The 22511-nt window shown below is 30.4% G+C and overlaps 1 protein-coding gene and 1 long non-coding RNA gene across 4 annotated transcripts; one reads left to right on the top strand and one right to left on the bottom strand.

Annotated features, from left to right (window-relative positions):
- The first annotated feature begins 4419 nt into the window (after nt 1-4419).
- LOC112536863 lies at nt 4420-7752 on the top strand. Of its 3 annotated transcripts, none has more exons than XR_007215732.1 (2): nt 4420-4645; nt 5560-7752. It is a non-coding gene; the product is annotated as an uncharacterized LOC112536863 (long non-coding RNA). The 3 variants fall into 3 exon arrangements; XR_003080795.2 differs by having other exon boundaries at nt 6435-7752; XR_007215731.1 differs by having other exon boundaries at nt 7163-7752.
- Nucleotides 7753-15417: 7665 nt separating this feature from the next.
- On the bottom strand, nt 15418-17421 carry LOC8281256 (zinc finger protein CONSTANS-LIKE 2). The gene is made up of 2 exons (XM_002532840.4): nt 16591-17421; nt 15418-15940 (listed from the first exon to the last, which is right to left on the bottom strand). The coding sequence occupies exons 1-2, from the start codon at nt 17365-17367 to the stop codon at nt 15581-15583; spliced, it is 1137 nt and encodes a 378-aa protein (XP_002532886.1). The 5' UTR covers nt 17368-17421; the 3' UTR covers nt 15418-15580.
- Nucleotides 17422-22511: the final 5090 nt, after the last annotated feature.

The following is a 22511-nucleotide window of genomic DNA, read 5'->3' on the forward strand; positions in this document are numbered from 1 at the left end:
TCTTTTAACTTTATCATTTTTATTTTATCTTCTCTCTCATATTTTTTTCTTAAATGAAATGAATTCTTTTATGGATTTAAACTAAACATAGCATTAGAGTTCAACTTTCTTGATCTAACATTTATGAAGTACTATTGGTTTATTTTCGTGTTTTAGGATGATTATAATTATTTTAATTATAAATAATAGACCCAATTATCTAAAAAAACCTGAATTTTAAAGTTTTTAACAAATTTAGGTCATAGTATCACTTTTTTTTTTTTAAAAAAAAGATCCAAGCTTAATTTTTCTTTTCAAAAAAAAGCTTGTGCGACGAAGGGTTGACCAAAACTGGTAATTTAATGCTAATGTGGATTAAAAATAAATAAATTTCAGTCAGCATTTTATTACTGACTCACTTGCTAGCATCAAAACTCATCATTTAACTTATGAAAACACAAAAAAAGGCAATTGTTGTCTTTTCTAAAATGAATTATAAATTAACCATAATCCTAACTTTAACAATTTACACTTTATAAACAAAAAGGAACATTGATTGAAGCTAGTGTTTGTGGTCCCTTCAATTATGGCTGTTTGATAACATGTGTTTGTTTGCACCCTTTGATTAAAGATTCTTGTTTAAATTTTTAACTGTTTGTGGTCCCGCCATTAATTCTGCATTTTGTAGCTTTATTTCCATAAATGACAACAATATCGACAGGTATATTTAGTTGAATCTTTAATTTTTAACTCATGTTGGGTTGACAATGGTGTTTGTAAGCTTAAAATAAGTATATCTTTAGATTTTTAAAATTTATTAATAGTATGCTTTTTGAATGGATGGTTAGGGTTTCGTAAGTTAGAAATAATATGCTTTTAATTGGATATTTTATCAATGGATGTCAGACTTTATATTAAACAAGTTGTTAACAAGATGTTTAATAATATTAATTTTCCTAAATATGCAGAGTAGATTTGTATACAACTGAACTTCACCATGGGAAGGTGTTTAATAAGGACAAAAATGACATTTCATATGTTGGTGGGAAGATGGTTAAAATATGAAACTGTAATCTAGATAGGACAGGTTATTTTGATATTGAGAGTGATGTCAAATCTTTAGGTTATGCAAAGATAATAAGAATGTCATACATGGATCTAAATAAGTTGTGTGCATTATTTCTTTAATGATGACTATGATGCAGTATATTAGGAATAGAATTGTGTCTGTTTATGTGGAGATTGAATTGGTTGTGGAGTATGCTGATGAAAATGGGAATGCAAGGTATGCAAGAGATAATGATGATGCAATAGAAGTGGATAGTAAGAATAAGGATGCAGAGTATGCATGAGTTGAAGGTTCTGATATTGGAGGTACTGCGAATGAGGCAGGTTCTCATGATATTGAGGTGCAACAAATTAAGAGAGTTATTGTGGGGAGTGGATGTGACAGTGAAGATCAAGAATATGAACTTACTCAAGAAAGTGAAATTGATGACAACGTTGAAGATGATGACTTCTCTTCTAAGGATGAGGAGCACTTATAAGCAATAAGGCATTTAAGGTGGGCAAGATTGCATGATAGAATTAAGAGTAGATATGATGAAGCAACAAGTGCACCACCTTGGAAGAATTCAGATACAGTCAAGAGTTGGACAAAAAAGAAGCTGCAAAGAGAAATATAATTGCTGATTTTAGACAAGCTATAAATAACACAATAGAACAAATAAATGCTCAGTAGAAGGAAAATGGGTATAACACTGAATATATTTCTTCAGATGATAGTGTTATTACACTGATTTTAAGTAAAGAGGGTGACTTAACCCTATATAGGAAAACGAGAATCAAAGCTAAGGTATATGCACCAAACTATGATTATAAGGAGTTGATTTTGAGTTTAGTATGAGGTTTAAGGATGGTGATTAGTGCAGAGAGAGAATTAAGAGGTGGGTAATTATCAATGAGACAATATTTATTGGCATAGGAGTGGAAGTGGAAAGTTAGATGCCAAAGGTGTTCTTGGTTCCCCTTGGAGGTTGTATACTGCCAAGCTTTAGGATGAGAAAATCTTTGTCATTAAGACCTTAGGAGATTCTCATAACTATGTTAGAGAACCTACTAATAGGCAGGTAACATTTGAGTAGTTAAGTAACGAGTAATTTTTGGTGTTTAAGAGGAATCCTAATTACAATGCGATAAAGATGAAAGATGATGTGAAATTAAAGTTTGATGTTGATATAACCTTAATAACTTATTATAGAGCTAAGTAGAAAGCTCTTAACAAGTTTATGGGAACTTTTCAAGAGCATTATAATAAACATAGGTTTTTATGTTGCTGAATTACAAAGAATTGATAAAAGAAAGGAGGTTTGAGTTGAAGAACGAACTAGATAATAAGGGTAATTGTGTATTTCAAAGATTATATATTGGTTTTAGTACATTGAAAATGGAGTTTCATGGTAGCTGTAGAAGCATGCTGGATTTCAATGCATACTTCCTAAAAACTATTTTAGGAGGAGCACTGTTAGCTGATGTTGCTAAGGATGCTAATAATAAGATGTATCCTATAGCATAGGCAGTGGTAGAGAGGAAAAATGAGCAGACTTGGACCTAGTTTTTTGAGATCTTATTTCAAAAACTTGGATTGTATGATAGCCTAGAATGGTGCTTCATAAATGATCAATAAAAGGTAGATGTCATTTGAGATTTTTCTTTATGTTTTACACTTATTGATTACATGAACTGACTCTTATGGTAAAGCACAAAAATTGTGCTAGGCATATTTAAGCCAACTGGAAGAAAGTGTACTTTGAGCCTCAATTCAAAAAACTATTCTAGGATACAACAAAGAGCACGCGTGAGGCACAATATTATTCTAAACTGAATGCATTGAAGGAAGAATCTGAAGCTGCCTATGGGGCCTTTCTAGCAAAGAATCCTATTGTCTTCTGTAAGTCTATGAGAAATTTCTTTGCTAAATTAGATGTTATCGACAATAACATATGTGAAACATTCTTGTGTACATAATTAAATCTAGGAAAGAGCCTATAACAAATATGTTAGAAGATATTAGTTTGTTGATTTTAACATTATTGGTATTGTTGATATTTAGTTGATTTCGATTGATTTATTTAGATATATGAAGATTTGTTTTAAACTTATTTTCTTGAATTATTATTTTAATTATCGAAGAAAATTCTAAATATTAAATTATTAATATTTGGCTTCTTACACATTTTTTAAAGGTAAAAACTAAGTAAGAGATAGGAAACATTTTGAAATAAGGCTATTTGGGTTCTTATGCATTATTTTGTTGATGCAAGAAATCATTAAAGAAGAAAAGGAAATAGTGAAGTATTACACTCATTTTGGATACTTTAGGAGTTGTCTTGCCATAAAATTAGCAAACAGATATAGTCAATAATAATTTTTTATAATATATATAATAATTATTTTAATAATTTTTTAATTTTCTCAATGTTTGATTTACTTTTAGATTTATGAAGAATTACATTCAATTTTTTTGAATTATTATTTACTTCTTGAATTGTACTAATGATCTACTTATTGATTTTTATGATCAAATCATCATCTATTACCTATTGAATTACACTAATGAATTACCTATTGAATTCTTATGATTGAATCATCACTAAATTCAGAAAAAAGATAAAAATAAAAATAAAAAAAGCAACAACAACATTGTCTTTAACCCCTCATAATTCATCTAATTACCTCAACACTTCATTCTTAAAATCGAAAAAAATTGCAATAGGTATATTTTTTTAAATATTTTTTTTCCTTATTTAAATATATATAGATTTGTTATTACTAATTTTTTATTTTAGATTTTTAAAGCAAGAGAAACATCTTTCAGATTAGCATAATTTGATTTTAAAATAAGTGTATTGATTTTTTTAAAAAAATTTTTGGTTGCACGCACTAGCTTTGATATTGTAAAGATTCAATTTATTGCAAGAATTGTTTATTGATATAGCTGAATAGATCTAAAAATAAGATAACAATTGAATGAAATCTCAAAAATTAGAGAGGGAAAAATATATAAACAATTAAAAGAAAATTGATTCTCAATTATTATTAAAAGGAATTTTTAACGAGAATAATAATAAATAATTAAGGCTAGTTCTCTAATATTAATTAAAATAAAATATCCACTACTATAGTAATATTGTAATCACACAAATTAGTGTCTCTATAATAATTTTAGAAATTGATGAGAACAAATAAAACCTAACAGCTAAAGAATAAGAGGAAGAGTAATTTTTGCAAATAAGTTACTTTAGAAAGAGTACTTTTATAAGCAATTTCTTTTACAGATATTTTTGTTATTAAAATGGTAAAAACACGTATTTGCGTAAAAGAACATTATCAATCAGTTCAAAAATGATTCTGGAAATCTAGCTTCTATTTTTATTTCATTCATGGGCTACTCGTATAATAATTGGGCCTGCATGTTGTAAATTTCTTTTTTGATTTTTTATGTTTCTTCTTCCGAAAGCTCAAAATCTATGGAAAAAAGAAAACGATAAATAACAACAATAATTTCATATCAATTATAACCCGAGAATTTAATTATTAATTCGTTAGCAAATACCATGACAGTAATTTATTCCATAGAGTTTGATTCTGGGTGTCTCTCAGAGAGGTAAGCCTTTTGGATTCTTTTACTACTTTTGCTTTCTTTACATGTATTGCATAACAGCATCTCTACTGTATGTCTTTACTGTATCTTTATACATGTATTTATATGTATATGTATTTACTACTATTGTTATCATTTTACTGTCTTAATTGCTCAATTTAATTCAATTTAATTACACTAAGTTAATCCATATCCTGGTTTTGAGAATCATATGTGGGTCTTTTCATTTTGACTGCAATTGTTTTGGTGCGGTGATTTCAGTTGCTGTTATTGCAATTTTAGATTCGACTTCTTTAAAATTATGTATATTATGTAGAACTAAGTGTTAATTCACAGGAGATGGGATGTCTACAACTCTGATTGCTTTCCTGTCTGCTCGTTGCTTGTGTTTTTGCGATTGCTGTATTCATTTTGTTTTGCTGCTAGCTGATATGTTAGCATTGTTCTAAGAAGTATAAATTTTTTGGTATATGTAAGATGTCGAAATTTTGTGAAATTTCTTGTTTGAAGCCAAGAAGTTTGGAATTTAAGCTTCGCTAACAATATTTGAAAATTACAAGATGCTTGAGAAAGAGTTATAATGTTAAAATTGATGTCTTGTTCAGTTTGGATGCAAAAGAATGAAGTTTCTCATACTTTGGTGATCCACATTCATTGACGATATATTAACATATAAGACATTAGTTTAGAGTAATATGATGAGAAAGATCAAGCATTTAGAATGTATCTTCAGTCCTGTTAAGAGGTCCATTGTTGAGCCCATAGGTCTGAGACTTGTCTGTGTCATTTAATGATAAAGGCTCTAGTAGATTTTTGTAGGTTAAGGGCTAGTGCTATGCCAGTGAATTGGAAACTATAAGTTGCTTAGAATTGAATTAGATCTTGTCTTTAGTCAGCATTTTTTTGATTGGTGTCAGGAAGAGTAATAGATATGTTGGAATGGTCTTTGATGATGAAGGAAATAATGGCAATTAGGGCCTATTCTTTTATCTTCCTCCTATCCTTCTGCTTCTTTTTGGAATCTTCTTCCTGGTGATAATGGAAATGGGAGAGATGTTAAATGGAGGTTTATGCTTTTGAATTGCAACACGAGACTGAAATACGGTGTTGTTGAGGCCTTGAAGGTTAAAGCCAAACTCTGATAATAATGGCAATGTTGCAGTAGACTGGTCAGAAAACTATTCGCATTCTCTTCCTTTAGAGCTTTCACAGATGTAAGAAATTGAAGTTGAGGTCCTTGGATAGATTTTTTTTTTTTTTTTTATTATCTTTATAAGCTGTTATCTTAATTGAATGCTAGTTTTTGGCATAAGATATATGTATAAAGATATTAGCTCTATTAAACTTTAACATATAGTTTATTCTGTAGACTTCATAGGAAACAACTTTAACTTGCAGAAACCAACAAAAAGAATATAACCCCTCTTAAAGATCAAATTATCTATGTGAGTTTGTCCTAGCTAAATGTAAATCATTCAAATAAAGGCACAATTCTCTATTTGGGCCTGTATCAGTTAATTCAGTTTAATATTATGAAAAAGAAACGTCTATTGTCCAATTAATGTTTTCAGGTATCCAAGTAGGTAGTCCATGATTCAAAAATCAGGCCTAGGCTTGAGATACCTTATCTTTCTTTTCAGTCCATTTATCTAATGAAGCATATTGAAGAATCTATTTGGTTCTTGCAAATTGATTAAGGAGACCACAGCATCAAAAAATATTGCAAAGTTTACTTTATTCTCTCTCTACTCCTACTCTGGTACTGATACACCTGGTTTGCATGCTGGGCCAGAAACTTTAGCGGCAATTCATGCTTGGCAGAAATATTGCCATGAGAAGCTTGACGAATGAGCATGGAGAGATGGATACTCAAAATCTCCATGTCATCTTGAAAAGTGGCATGCTAGAAAAGTTTTCCTTGGTTGTGGCTTTAGTTAATGATGATGGAATATATTGTGCATTTTTTGCCATTCAGCAGTTTCTTTTAGAATACCCTTTCCATGTATGCTTTTCCATTTCCTCTTTTCTGTCTTTATTTTTCTTTTTGATCTTGTTTTTGTTCTTTCTCCAGCATATGAAAAGTGTAAAAGTGCACTTCCCCTTGCTTAAGGAATTCGACCATTGCCACATGTTCTTGCCTGCTCTTTATGCTTGACCATTGCTTCTTTTTCTACCTCATCCTAAAAGGGAAAATTTCAGCTTAAACTTTGGTCCTTCTCAGGAATTAGAAAGCCTTTTATTGTAATAAGATTTGCATATACATGGACTAAAAATCCATAGGGATGCTGTAGATAAATAAAGTGGGCAGTTGCTTTAATAGTATTACATGATCATAAATATATTTTAATCACACATCATAAACTTGAAATAAAAAAGAAAGGCTATGGAGTTGAGTGCCCCTGGTTGTCCAACAGAACTGGAAACCTTTGGAGAATAACTGAACCAAATTGTTCTTTATTATATGCTATGAATTATTTTCTTACTTAATATCATGGAGCAAGCAGAATTTCATACTTTCAGGTCCCAAGGATGTTCGAGCTCATGTTAAAGTGATCTTGCCAGTGTTAGGTGATGTATTCAGCACCTGCAAGGTATCGAGCATTTGGCTGCTTGACAATAAGCTCCAAGATTCTCAGCTTTCTGTGGCTGAATTTTGTTCTCTTTTATCCTCTAATGCATAAAAGTGTAAAGTGCAAAAGTGCAATCTACTTTTGTTTTAGCTAGATCTGCCTTACTGTTAGCACACTCTTGGTTTATTTTCTCCTTTAAAGGTTAGAATAAAGTAAAGTGGGGGTGGGTGATGGGGGGGGTCCTCTGGGTCCGAAAGAGAGAGGTAATGAGATTTTTCTTTTTTGGCCCTTCTCCAACAGCAAATGCAATGCTTTAAAGATACTTGGTAATTGCATTAAATTAACTATGTGGAAGTAGAAGATGACATGATCTTGTAATTTTATCTTTTTATGGATAAAATCTAGAGAGAGAGAGAGAGAGAAAGTAGACTTTAGTTATAGATTTTGAACTTCTTGTTTTGGGTAATTTAGTTTGCAGATTTTGTTGATTGTTAGTGATCTGCTAATTTTGTTAATGGTGATGAAGATTGGTTGTGTTTACTTTTTCTTTAATTTATAGTAGAATTAGAAAAGTGAAAGTTGTGGTGGAGGAATGGTGACACCGTGGTGGTGTACAAAAGAAAGTTAGAAGGTAATGAGATGTTAATGGTGGAAATGGGAAAATGATAGTGACAGGTGGAATTGTGGGAGTGATTGAGAAGGAGAAGAAGAGAGTAAATAGATCCATTGTTATTAAAAATCTTGCTATTTAAATTTCTATGGTTAGAATCAATTTTTAATTATAAAATAGTTTATTAATTAATAAATTAATTAACTAATAAACATAAAAATTACAGCATAATGCTTATATGGTAAAGATAAATAAACATGTCAAAAACATTTCTTATTTGTCAGAACTAAACACACACATTAAAAAAAAAACTATATCTCTGAATTCTTATATATAAAGATATCTAAGGCAAGCATAAAATCTAGGAATATTACCAATACTCTAGACTTCTAGCCTTTGAAGCTAGGAATGAGAAGTAAATTCTTGAAATAAAAGCCTTATTTTCTCATTTAATATAATATAAAATAAGTTCCATTTCTTTTACATATTTTAATAATTTTAATTTTAAATGAAAATAACATATGCTTATATGAATATTAATTTTATAATTTCTTTATTAATTAGAAATCCAATAAATCATATATTTTAAAGTAGATATAGTCATTTTATTGTATCCACTATACATATTATAAATTTTTAATAATATTGATCAATAAAATTAAATGGTAATACATTTGCGCAGCTCAAGTGACAAGAGCGGCTGCTCTTGAGAGAGTGAGAGGTCTCGAGTTCGGGTCCTCTCCTTCGTACTAGGTGAGCTTTCGCCTGTATGATGAGTGTAAGAGGATGTCACCCCTGCATTTGCTATCATTTCACTATTGACTAGCATAATTTCATGAATCAGTTTTTACTGTGTAATTCTTTTTAAAATACTGTTTGTCTAACTTTTTTAAAAATTTATAATGTGGTTGTTCTTTAGTTGTTTTTGGGTTGTTTTACCAAAAAACAACCAAAGAAAAATCAAAACCATAATTTGAAAAGAAAATAAGTTAAAAAATTGTATTTTTGATATTTTAACGTAGTAAAAATGAAAAAAAAAATATACCGTAAACTTGATAAAAAAAAAAAAAATATGGGTAGTTTTGTTATTTTTCCTTATTAATTCGTTAGAGGATACCACCATAATAATTTTTTCCATAGAGTTGGATTTTGGGTGTCTCTTAGAGAGGTAAGCCTTTTGGATTCTTTTACTAGTTTTGCTTTGTATGCATGTATTGCATAACATCATCTTTACTATATGTATTTACTGTATGTTATACATGTATTTATATGTATAAGTATTTAGTTCTATTGTTATCATTTTACTGTCTTAATTGTTCAATTTGATTCAATTTAATTATATTAAGTTAATCCATTTCCTGCTTTTGAAAATCATACGTGGGTTTTTTTCATTTTGAATGCAATTGTTTTGATGTTGTGGTTTCAGTTGCTGTTATTGCAATTTTAGATTCGACTTTTTTAAAAGTAAAGGAAGAACTAAGAAAGTGTTACTTCACAGGAGATGGGATTTGTACAACTCTGATTGTTTTCCTGTCTGTCTGTTGCTTGTGTTTTGCAATTGCTGTATTCATATTGTTTCCTGCTAGCTGATATGTTAGCACTGTCCTAAGAATTATGAATTTTTTGGTATATGTAAGATGCCAAAATTTTGTCAAATCTCTTTTGAAACCAAGAAGTTTGGGATTTAAGCTTCACTAAGAATATTTGAAAATTACAAGATGCTTGAGAAAGAGCTAAAATGTCAAAATTGATGTCTAGTTCAGTTTGGATGCAAAAGAATGAAGTTTCTCATACTTTGGTAATCCACATTCTTTAAGGATATATTATCATGTAGGACATTAGTTTAGAGTAATATCATGAGAAAGATCAAGCATTGAGAATGTTTATTCAGTGTTGTTAAGAGGTCCATTGCCCATAGGTCAAGACTTGTTTGTGGCATTGAATGATAAAGGTTGTAGCAGATTTTTGTAGGTTAAGGACTAGTGCTATGCCAGTGAATTGGAAATTATAAGTTGCTTAGAATTGAAGTAGATCTGGTCTTTAGTTATTGTTTTTCCGATTAGTGTCAGGAAGAGTAAATAGATATTTTGGAGTGGTGTTTTCATGATGAAGGAAATAATGGCTATTTGGGCCTATTCTTTTATCTCCCAACTATCGATTTGCTTCTTTTTGGAATCTTCTTCCTTTCTTTAATATTTCGGCATCTCTCTCATATCATTTATGTCAACCTGGATTGCACCTCTTTTGGTGTTATATGTTAAATACACTGTAATTAAGTTTATTAGGCAGCAGAATAGACTCTGTTAAAGGTTTTGGTTAAGAGACCGCCAACCAAGGCTGTCTATTAAAGATGTAAAGATGATCTTTTGGGTAAATCTCCCAATCTAAAAGCATAAACCTCAAGGTAAATTGTCATATATAACATTCATAATTAATAAAAATATTACCGTACTCAATTAATTTTTATATTTTATTTTTAAAATTTTAACTTTTATAGTAAAATAGTCATAAAAATTCATGACCTTAATTAAAAAAAAATTATATTTCTTAATTCGTATATAAATTAAAAAAGACTATCTTTTTTATACGAATGGAGTAGTTAAAATTGTTATAAATGTACAAGAAAAGAATTTAGGAAAAGAAACCATGGGTGCTATCTATTATAATATAATATTTTTTTTTTTCAGAAATACTTCTTTTACAATAACTATTACATTTTTATTTCAGAAAAAAAATTATAAAAATCTCCTTTTTTATATGAAAACTGTTGCAAAAAAGTTTTTTTTTTTTTTCTGAATGTCAATTCGACTTTTCTTTCCTACTATTTTTATTTATTTTTTAATTTAGAAGTTATTTACTCTCTTTTTTTATAAACAAAAATAGAAAAGACATAAAAAAAGAAAAGCAAGCCAAGAGAATAAACTGTAACTAAAAATACATATGTTTTTAAATATTTTAAACATTTTATAATAACTTAAAAGATATTTTCATAGGTTGTAGTTCAGGGGTTTAATTACAATTCTTATTAATATATTTACATATATTATGAGTTGTTCAATAATATATGATCTCACTAATAGCAACTACCCATGGTCAATGTGTAATGGAGAAAGGCAAATATATTTCAAATAATTTAATACTTTTTATATATTAAAGTAATAATTTAATACTTCTTATAAATATATTTTACATACCACTGCCCTTTATTTCCAAATATAAAACAATCTTAATTTTGATATATGAAAATAAATGTAAAATGTAACATTAAATTCATTTTAATTACGTTTTAATTGCATTAGGAATATGGAGTTATCCAATCTTAAATTTATGTAGCATTTATATGAAGTAGCTAAATTTATATATATTTAGGATTTTATTTCAATTAGATTCGATATTAGATTTAGGTAATAATCAAGCCATATTAATAAGTTTTAACAATTATATTTATTTTTCTTCCAATTAATTAGACAAAATACACCAAGATTGAGCCTGGGTAAATAATGAATCAAAACTCTTTTCTTATAAGGTATATAATAATTTTATATTGCCATAATAAAGCTATGATAATATGTTAGTATATGATTTTAATTGGTAATATTTTTAGTTTTTTTATGAAATTTTTATACGATTAGTTTTTTTTATTTATGAATATCTAGAAACTTACATGTAAAATTATGCAATATTTATCTCATATAGTACTATTTATTTATTTTACTATTTAGTATGTTATCTTAATTTTTTTTACTTATTGCATCAATATTAGATTAAATATACAATTAATATATAATATTTTAATATTAGAATTATTATTGATTTAAAATTCTCCTAAATTTGAACTTTTAAAATTAAACTTATACTAAAAATAAATTATTAATTATTAGTATTATATATTAATCAATTAAACTCATCAAGAATAAATTATTTTGATTAACTAAAGAATTAGTAAGGTCCTATTAGTGAATGTATATGTTTCTCGTTCTTTTCGCATTGTTTTTTATAGTATGATTGGAGATTAATTTTATAGTTTTATTATTAGAATTTTAGAATAGATGTAGTCATCTTATTGTATTTACTGATTTTGGCCTATGAACTTTTCACGTTTTAACAATTTTAATTACTTCTTTCAACTTTTATAAAAGATTTTGTAAACATTTTATTTCTTTTTAAAATAGCTCTTCAACGGCGAAGTTTTAACTTGTGCAATAGTTTGACTCCTATGTGGTAATTAAATTAAAAAAAAAAAAAGTGTAAACATTTTTTATATTGAATCATAAACTAGTCATCAACAACAATCACACCTCAAAACCATCCTGAAGAATCCATCGATTTCAACCTGCCTTGATTCCACCTCCACCACCGCCTACTACCAATACTTTATTCAGTATATATGGTTGTTCTGGCTCTTCTTTTTCTCTTCATATTATTCCGATCACCACCAAGATAATATTTATTTCTCTTTCAACAATAATAACAATAACCATCGCTCTTCTAATCCAGCTACTCCTTTCTTGAATCCACCACCACAAAATTATCGATTTTCTAGAAAATTGAAGAAACTCTTCCTTGATACCACTATTCACTCTCTATGATTTTTCAAATTACATTTCCTTCCATCTTTTCCTTTCTTAGTTTTGGAGCACCTAACAACTCAACATTCTCTCTTCATATCTTGCATCGTTGCCATTTAGATCCTTGTAACCTAGCAGTGGTTGTTGGAATCTTTATCAGACTAGACTTTACAATCACCTTTTAAGAGTATACAAGAAATGGATTTTTTAATCTTTAGAAGATTCTTTATTACAACAAATGAGCATTCTTATTGATTGTGAAGTAACAATATTGTTATTTAAACTTGTTCTTTTACTAATTTGTGCTTTCTATGTGTGATTTGACAATTAAGTTAAAGATTTATGCTTTGTATATTTAAGTTGATGACTAGATTAAAAATGTATGCTTTATATGTGTTTTTTTACATATGATAAAATTTATTTATTTTGTTGTTTTCAGAAGATGATGGAATTATTTATATTCATAAGGTTTTCTCTTTTATTGTACAATAATAGATGTCAGTCTAAAGTTTCTTTTCTTAAATTCTTTTATTGTTTAATTAATATTCTTTTGTTTGCTATTTTTAATTTTTACGCAGATTAAGAAATATAGGTTATTTTAATTAATATTCTTAACTTTTATTGCTATTTTTTAAAAATATCCTTATTAAATTTTTTATAAAAGCTATAATTTTAAAATATAAAATATAAAAATTAATTGAATATGATAATATTTATGTTAACTTATAAAGGTATATTTAATTTAAAGGAAATGGACTAATATAGGATGATCCAATGTTAGTGTTCTAAGAAGGAGCAATCTTACTAGATTAGCAGCCAAATGCAACAAAGTGACAGAGTTCAATGTGATAAATGGGAAACTTTCTATACAGTGTGATAATTTTGCAAATTAAATTGACAGATATTACAGATTCATTACTGGTTTTCCTTACATATGATCGATTTTATTTCCATTCATAAATCATGCAGCCTTTGTTAAGCATCTTAATGAAAATAAAATAACTCATAAAGGAGAAAACAAGGCAAGAGTTTGCTAATAATAAGGCTGATGTAGCCATAAGAATAAATAGATTGCACATTTGCACTTTAAATGGTTGGAGAATAAAAGAGAACAATATTCAGCCATAGAAAGTGGAGAATCTTGGAGCTTATTATTAAGCAGCCAAATGCTTGAAACCTTGCAGGTGCTAAATGCATCACCTAACCCTGGTCAAGTTCACTTTAACATAAGCTTGAACAGATCCTCGGGCCCCGAAATATGAAATTCTGCTTGCTCCATCACATTAAGTAAAAGGCTTTTTTTTTTTTTTCTTTCCAAGTTTATGATATGTAACTAGAATGTACTTATGATGATCATGTAATACTATTAAAGCACCTGCCCACTTCATTTATCAATGCATATCTATAAAAAGGCTTTTAATTCCTAGGAAGGACCAAAGTTTAAGCTGAACCTTCCCCCTTTTTAGGGTTGAGGTAGAAAAAGAAGCAACGATCAAATATTAAAAAGAGGCAGCAATGGTCGAATTCCTTAAGCAAGGGGATGTGCACTTTTACACTTCTCATATACTGGAAGGACAAAAAACAAGATCGAAAGAGGAAAAGAAAAAAATAGAAACAGATAAAGGAAAAGGAAAAGGAGAAGAACATGCATTGGAAAAGGGTATTCTAAAAGAAACCGTTGAATGGTAAAAAATGCACGATTCCTATCATCTTTAACTAAAGCCACAAACAATGAGAATTTTTATATTATGCCCACTTTTCAAGATGAATTAAAAATTTCGAGTGTCCATGTCTACAAGCTCATTTGTCAAGTTTCTTTTGGCAATGTTTCTGCCAAGCATGACTTGCCGCTAAAGTTTCTGGCTCAGTATGCAAACCAGGTGGATCACTATCAGAGTAGAAGTATAGAGAGAATAAAGTATACTTTACAGTGTTGATCGATGCTATGCTATTCTTAATCAATTTGCAGGTGAACCCAATTAGTTTCTTCAATATGCTTCATTAGATAATTGGACTGAAAAGAAAGATAAGGTATCTTAAGACTAGGCCTGATTTTCGGATTCATGAACTGCCTACATGGATACCTGAAAACATTGACCGGATCAAAAGAGAATATACAATTCTTTTTCCTGATATTAACACTGAATTAACTGATAAAGGCCCAAAAAGAGAATTGTGCCTTGATTTGAATGATTTTCATTTAGCTAGGACAAACTCTTTTTCTTGGTTTATGCAGTTAAAGATGTTTCCTATGAAGTATACAGATTTTAGATAAATTCTAGAGTATAATTCTTTTTTAATGTCTTGATGTATTGTTCAATAAAAATTTATAAAAAATAGTTTAAGTTTACATAAAAAGTTTTAGTATGTAATTTTTATGTTAATTATATTGTTCAATAATATTTTTCTTTTCTGGTTTATTGATTGCACCTCAAAAGATCTTTCATAATTTCCCCTGAAGTTAAGTGAGAGGTTCTCTAATGGAAATTCACACTGTCAACCCGAAAGGAAGCATAGAGTGCTGGTTGTTTATAGACCTTCCCTGAAACTATCAGCTCTTTTTTCTTTCTCCTTTTCCTTTTTCCTTTTTCCTGTAGACACAGACATTCCATTCTTTATCTTTGTTGGTGTGGATAGAATCTACAATCAGAATATTCGGGTGGAGCCAAAAGATTGGCCATGACGTGTCGTCTCTGGCAAAAAGAGCAGATTTTGAAGGGGTAGCACTGGTTTAGCCAAAAGCTGGAAAGCTCCCTAATTACAACAAAGACAAGAACCTTTACTGGCTTTGCACCATCTATTTCATTTTTTCATAATGTATCAAGTCTGTTCATCTTCTTCTCCAGAAAGGTATAATAGTCTGTCCTCTTTTCTCAAATATCACTGCCTAATCACTCAGGATAGACCCTTATATAAGGAACTGGACGGTACTTGAATATTTCTTTAACTTTTAGATTTCAAAATTATACAATATACAAGCATTTACAAAATACAAGCATCATGAATAAGATAACTAAGAAAACACTAAACAAATATCTCTCTGATTGAGACCAATTAGATTCAGAAACATACATTGTTAATACTACAGCTTCAACAGTAACTAGTACCAGTAGAACCCTTTTCTAAAGAAGTGTTCTTTAATCTTTTTTAATTCTTTTTTTTTTTTTTGAAAAGATATCCTGTTGAAGGCTTAGAATGATGGAACAATGCCATATCCAGTTTCTGCCATTAGTGCTGTTGAGAAGATTTGGTCTACTTCAACTTCTACATCTGTTCTTTTTGCAAACCGGCCTTTGATCCGCGGTCTAGTTTCTGCATATGCCTTCCTCGAGGCATACCTAATTGTTTTCTCAAACTTCCTTGTCTTCTTTTTCTCTCTGTATCTTAGAACCCTTGCCTCCCTGTCCCTTGGACTGAGCTGTGATGGCATCTGAATGGGAGGACCAGAGAAAAGGTCGATGGTCCCTTTGGGAGGCCGTGGATGCGATATTGAGGCCTCACTCATTGTTGAATCAGGAACCACTCCAACATCCATTGGTGAAATGGATACCTATTTACACAAAGAAAACATGTTTATAATTATATAAACTCTTTATTGACATTTTCAAGGAAAACACTAACTCTTTTATGTTCCCATTGATAACTAGAATGGTATATGCAGGTGTAATTCAGTTATAGACTAGAAGCCAGAGAGCAATTCCCAATTACCTTTGCAAACTAAAGAGATTAAAGTTTCTAGATTACTTTAGGTTTGAATTTCTTAATCTGTGCTAATTCATAGATCTGCTTAAAACATCTTGCTGAAGATCCTTGGAAGTTATTAAGAAGCTAAACCTTCTTCAATCTTAATCTAACAAGAAAAAGATAATCTCATAGATTATTCAATATGCAGTGATACAGATGGTTATGGACTTTGTAATTAGTTCAATTTAGTCACAAAACTTTTAATTTGTTTTGTTTCCAATCATTTAATTCTTACATTTTATTTAATCATCTTTATTGACATGTGGTAATCTATAGAAGAATTACGAAAGAAATTCAACGTGTTAATCCCTTCTTGCCAATGTGAAAATAATAAAATTATTTAAATTTTATATATTAATATTAAATTATTCTAAAATAGTTGTGCAATTGAACGAGTAGTTTAAAGAACTAATCAATAAAGTTTGATATAATTAGCAGCAAATTAAGAAATCTTACACTGTGGCTAATTGAGCCATTGTAGCTGTAAGCAGCTTTTGAGGATTCAAACTCCAAACCCAATTGAAAATTATGGTATTGTTGATGAACATGATCTTTTCCTGCACCGTCTCCACATCTAACAGGCACAACACTATCACCTTCGTGACTCTTCTGATGAACAGTACCACTATAGTGTTGATGATTATCAGCGTATTGATTCTCACCACAAGAATTTGAATTATACTCAAAAAGATCCAAATACTCCTCAACTTCCCCACCAAACAAGAACCCATTAGTACCATTATTCTGACTGTTACCATTTTTAACAGGATTTAACAGCAACCATGAAGCCGCCTCATCCTCTTCTTCTTCACCAACACCATCTTCTCCATCTTCGGTCATGAACATATCTTCAGTTGTTGTCTCACCGCCACCACCAACAGGCCCAGCCTGAGGTCCATGGAGACATCCTGAAATGGGATGTATGGGCACGCGCTGATGGCGGCGAGCGAGTGGGTTTGCTGAATGGATATCAGCATCACAAGTGGCGCATAGAGAAGCAGCATCTGCCTTGCACAAGAAGGCAGCCGGAGCGCGTTCGCATGCCTCACACACCCACACGCGCCCATGGCGCGAAGCTACTCGATTGGCAGCATGTATGCGGGCATCGCAGGTTGCACATAAGTATGCTGAGTCTGCCTTGCAATACACTGTGCAAGCAGCTGCGCGACATGTGTCGCACACCCTTGCCCAGTTGTTGCCGCCGCCGCCGCCAGTGTTCTCTTCTTTCAACATGATTACTACGAGTTTCGTTTTTCTATATCAATATGGTATGAGCTAAGAGTGAAGGCAGAACACTGCTGTATAATAGTAGAGAAAGGAAGGGCAGAGGAGAGAATCCATGTAGGGACACGTGGCAAAAATGTAGTGGGTGAGAACAGTAATTGCATTATCTTGTGGCTGGCTGAGGTTTGGTGGTGGGACCCATCTGAGTCTGAGTTGGCAGCTTTGGCTTTAATGTAAGATAAGTATGGGGTCGAGTAGAGGAAATAAGTGATACTCGCCTTGTAATGAAGAACTTGTCTTTGTCCAAGTTCATGTGGGTCTGGTTTCCTATAATTAGATTTTCTGTACACGTGTCGGTAACAGAATACTAGATAATTAGGAAATTTCTTACTTAGAATTCATTGTTTTTAGTGAAGTTTGACATGTGAGTCACACGTGGTCTTGCATAAGGTTTTTAGCTGTGGGGCTCTTTGAAGATGGGATGAGGCTGTTGTCTCTGTAGTACCATAAAAAAGAAAAAGCCTTATTTTTCATTTTAGAAGTATTGGAAAAGGCCCTTGTATAATATATCAATCTTAGTACTAACATCCTTTTTGTTTCTAAAACTTAATAGATGAATTTTGTTATTGTTAGAGTTAAAAACATCATATAATCAAGATTTCACATATATATTTAGTTTTTCCCGCCGCATAATATTGACAAGTATTTAACAGATTTTGAATTCAATGTCTATATATCTTCATTTGATCTATACAACTAAATAAAGCCAACTCATTCATACTAAAACTTTCAAAACATATGGAATTTACATAATACAAAACTCATTTGATTGACAACAACCAATACTCGGGCGAAGTAGTATGAAATTGATTCAGAACTTTTCATTTTGAGAGATTCAAACTTTGCTCTCAAGGTCTGCATACAAACCTTTACCACCTTATCAACTCCTTTGAAGGAATTTTGTAATATTTTCCATATTCACTTGGCAGTTGCTACACCGAAACTTTCTTAAACATACTTTCATCTAAGCACGAATGAATCAACATCAATATCAGCTGATATCTTTTTCGAGATCTATATAAAGCCTCTCTTTGGGCTTGAATACTTTTCTCACTCTCAAGATGTTCAAATTCTTTCTCAACAACATCTCAAGCATCTTGTGATCTTAATAAAAATTTTATATAAATACAACTATTATTATAATTTTCTTTAGTGAGGTTTGGACATTGAAAAAGAAGCATTTCTCCATTCATTATTTTGCATTTTATCACTTTTTTTTCTTCTTTTTCTCTCTTATCATTCACTCTTTCTTATTATTTTATTTTTGTGGCTCTAATACCACTTTGTTGAAGATGAGAAGATGAAAACACATTTTTTTTTTATAATAAAAAACTTACATCATATTTATATTAGGGCTAAGCATGGATCTCAATGATTTCCGCCTGAACCGAATCACCGTACCGAAAAGTACCAGAATTGAAATAACCGAAAATTTTTATAACCGAATTGAACTTATCCGAAATCTTTTACTATTATGGTATGGTACTGGTTTTTTTGTAAAAACTGTACTAGAACCAATCCGTCTTGTACTAATCCAGACCCAACTATAGAACCAGATTTTTTATATATATTTATTAATAATTATTTATATTATATAAGTAATACCTATTAAAAATAACTATAATATTATAAGATACTTTATACTCTATAAAAAATTATTTTATATTTATCATTTTATATAATTCAAGCATTATTATCAAAATAAAAAAAAAGAATAATACATATTAAAAATAACTATAATATTATAATGTACTTTATACTCTATAAAAAAAATATAAGTTATATATATTAATATATCATATAATATACTGATACTAATGTACATACTACAATACTAAATTTGTAATTTACTATCGACTAACTTAAATCCTAATACCTTTTTTCACTTACCACATACTACAAGTCTACAACACTAAACCGCCGCACCTTTCAATTTTCAATTCAGAAATATAAAATTTCTAAGGCAAATTTCTGGATAGAAGTTGTTTGAACTCCTACTCCTAGACCGGAGAATAGCTTTCTTGTTCTTCAACCTGCGTACGATAGTAGTACAGTAAGTGATATCTTTCTCTTTAGCGCCACGCATAATTGGCTCACGGAAAGGCAGAAGGAAGAAAATCAAAATTTGCTTCAAGGTAGTATAAGATGGTTTCTTCTTATTTGATCTTGTTGAGATGCATAACTAGTAAAATTATGTTAGCTTTATGGTTTTTTTTTAACCTGATTGTGTTCCTTTTCGTGTAGAGGGGCAGAAGGTCCTTTTGATGCTCCTAAGCTATGAAGAAATGCTTCTGCAGCAGCTAATATAAGTAACGTAGCAGCACAACCCACTCCTACAAATACAGGTGCTCTCTTTGGAAAATTACATTTTATAGTATATCTTATTCGTATTTTACTCCTAAACTTTTACAAAGTGTTGTAATGAGTGAAGTTAGCCTCCTTAGTTCCTATTTTCCTTATGTTGTAACATTGACGAGCAGTGCGTTCTAATCCTCTTGCATCATGGGCATTTTGCATATGGGTAATGAGTGAAGTTGGCCTCCTTAGTTTATGTTTTCATAATGTTGTAACATTGACAAGCAGTGCGTTCTAATCCTCTTGCACCATGAGTATTTTGCATATGGGTATCTAGTTACTCAAATGTTTTGCTTCCTTAATGAGGGATATCAATGATTTTTTTCTATGATCAAAATTCATATGTGCTGGTGATGGTACTTGTCTGAAAGGAAAGTCTGAGTTAATGTGTGATGGAGGGTTGCTTGTTGAGAACCATTTACCATGTTATCTAGGTCAGGTTTAGGCTGGTTTATAATATCATCAAACCTTTAACCAATCTGCAAATGCTTTGTTTGTCAATCTAGGTTGCTTGCCTTCTTCTGCGAGTTGCATAATCACTTATCAAGTAAAAGAGGTAGCTTCCCTAAGTAATTTAATCAATCTGAAAATGCTTTGTTTGTCAAATTCTTCGAAATTGCTGCTCTATCACGTTCTGCATCGACATGTCAAAAACACCTAAGAGAATGGATGTGTTTAGGTTCAGAAGTTCAATTTCGAGTATTTTGCAAAGGGTGTATTGCCCTGTAATCCTTTTCTTCATTGATAATAGTATCTCAACTAGTTGTTTATTTATTTTGGTCTTGTATTCTATTACATTACACTGTTTTGCGCATGATAATCATTAAAAATGCTATTCTTTTCTCTATTTTATTAGATTGATCATAAAATATGCCTGTAATTTTGTAAAGCTAAGTCATGGTCTATGCTAGTTTCAAGCATACAACATTACCTTATTGCTTAACATTTGATACTACGAGACCCTATGATTGAGAATGATTTTATCTATTTTGTTCTCTTAATTGTCTTATGATTGAGTAACCTACATTTGCCATTAGTCGATTTTAAGAATTTGCATATTTATTTTGTGATTTCTAAACAGATACATGGCTATCAATTTTAGCTTTAACTTAACTTTATCTTATATTTTATAGCTTTTAAAGATGGTAAAACATGGAGTTAGCCAACTATCCAGTACTAAGAAGAGAAAAATAATTGATCCTACTTCTTCAAACAGTGATGGCTTGTGCTTAGCTTCAGTTCCACCTCCATTGGAAAATAATGTTTCATCTACTCGCAATATTAGTATCATTGCATGTTCAAGTAAACATTTGTGTCCATTACCAACAGAAAAAGAAATGCAGAATGTTGACACTATTACTGAAGGTATTAACACTGGTAATCCACCAACTTCCCCTTCTAGGAAAATAAGGTCATTTGTTTGGTTGCATTTTGAGAAAATTAAGAACTCTGATGGTAAAGAAACGAGTAGAGTTAGGTGTTTATGGTGTGGTAAGAATTACCAAGGTGGTAGTGCCATGGGAACTTCGGATCTTAGGAAACACTTACGAGTAACCTGCAAAAAATTTTCTTATAAACAACAGTTGATTGATGCAGAAAATAAGAAAGACAAATCGCAAAAGACCCTAACATTCTTAAAGTCCATAGATATAGAAAGTCCTAAGATTGGAGCTTAGTGTTTTGATCGAGAAGCTTGTAGGAAAGGATTAGTTTGAATGATAATTAAAGATGAACTACCCTTTAGATTTGTGGAAAGGGAAGGGTTTAGAGAATTTATTCAAGTTGTTGTACCTGATTTTATAATTCCTTCTATATTCACCATTATGAGGGATTGTTTCACTTTGTTTGCTAAAGAGAAGAAAAATTTGAAAGCCACTATTACAATACAATGTCAAAGAGTCTATTTGACCACTGATACTTGGACAAGTGTGCAAGATTTAAGCTATCTTTGATTGACTGCTCATTTTATAGATGCCGATTGGAATAAGCATAAGAGAATATTAAATTTTTATGTTGTTAAGAGTCATAGGGGTATAAATATAGGTAATACAGTAGATGCTTGTATGGAGGAGTGGGGTTTGAAAAAAGTCACATGCATAACTGTTGATAATGCATCTAGTAATGACATTATTATTCAACAATTGAAGAAAAAGATTATTAAAGAAAAATACATTTATTTTGGGTGTAGATGCATTTCATATGAGGTGTTTTGCTCATATCCTTCAATTAATTGTGAAAGATGGACTTCAAATATCTCAAGTTTCCATTAAAAAAATTAGAGATGTTGTGAAGTACATTAGAAGTAGTCCTCAAAGAATGGATCTATTTAAGAAGGCTTGTGAGTTAGCAAATTTAAAGAATAAGTTCTCTTTATAGTTAGATTGCTTAACTATATGGAACTCAACTTATTTGATGTTAGATTGTACTTTGGGCTATCAAAAGGCTTTTGATATATTGGAGGTCATAGACTCTAAATTCCTGGTTGATTTTGGTGATGATTTGCCTAGTGAAGTAGATTGGACTAAAGCTAAGGTACTAATAAAGTTTCTTAAAAAAATTTATGATGCTACTTACAAACTATCTAGCACATTATACTTCAAATCTTTATTTTCCCGAGGTGATCTAGATTTTAAAAGAACTAGATGCTTCTCAAATTAGCAAGGATAACAAGCTAAGTAAAATGACTATTAAAATACGAGCTAAATTTGACAAATATTGGGGTTCTTTAGATAAAATGA

The sequence above is a fragment of the Ricinus communis genome, chromosome 5 (assembly GCF_019578655.1).
Source record: "Ricinus communis isolate WT05 ecotype wild-type chromosome 5, ASM1957865v1, whole genome shotgun sequence".
Taxonomy (NCBI): Eukaryota; Viridiplantae; Streptophyta; class Magnoliopsida; order Malpighiales; family Euphorbiaceae; genus Ricinus; species Ricinus communis.

Bases quoted from the DNA above. Each gene is read 5' to 3' on its own strand.
- LOC8281256 (XM_002532840.4), bottom strand. From the start codon at position 17,367: ATGTTGAAAGAAGAGAACACTGGCGGCGGCGGCGGCAACAACTGGGCA. The intron at 15,941-16,590 runs GTAAGATTTCTT...TTGTGTAAATAG, and splicing joins ATGGCTCAATTAGCCACAGT to GTATCCATTTCACCAATGGA.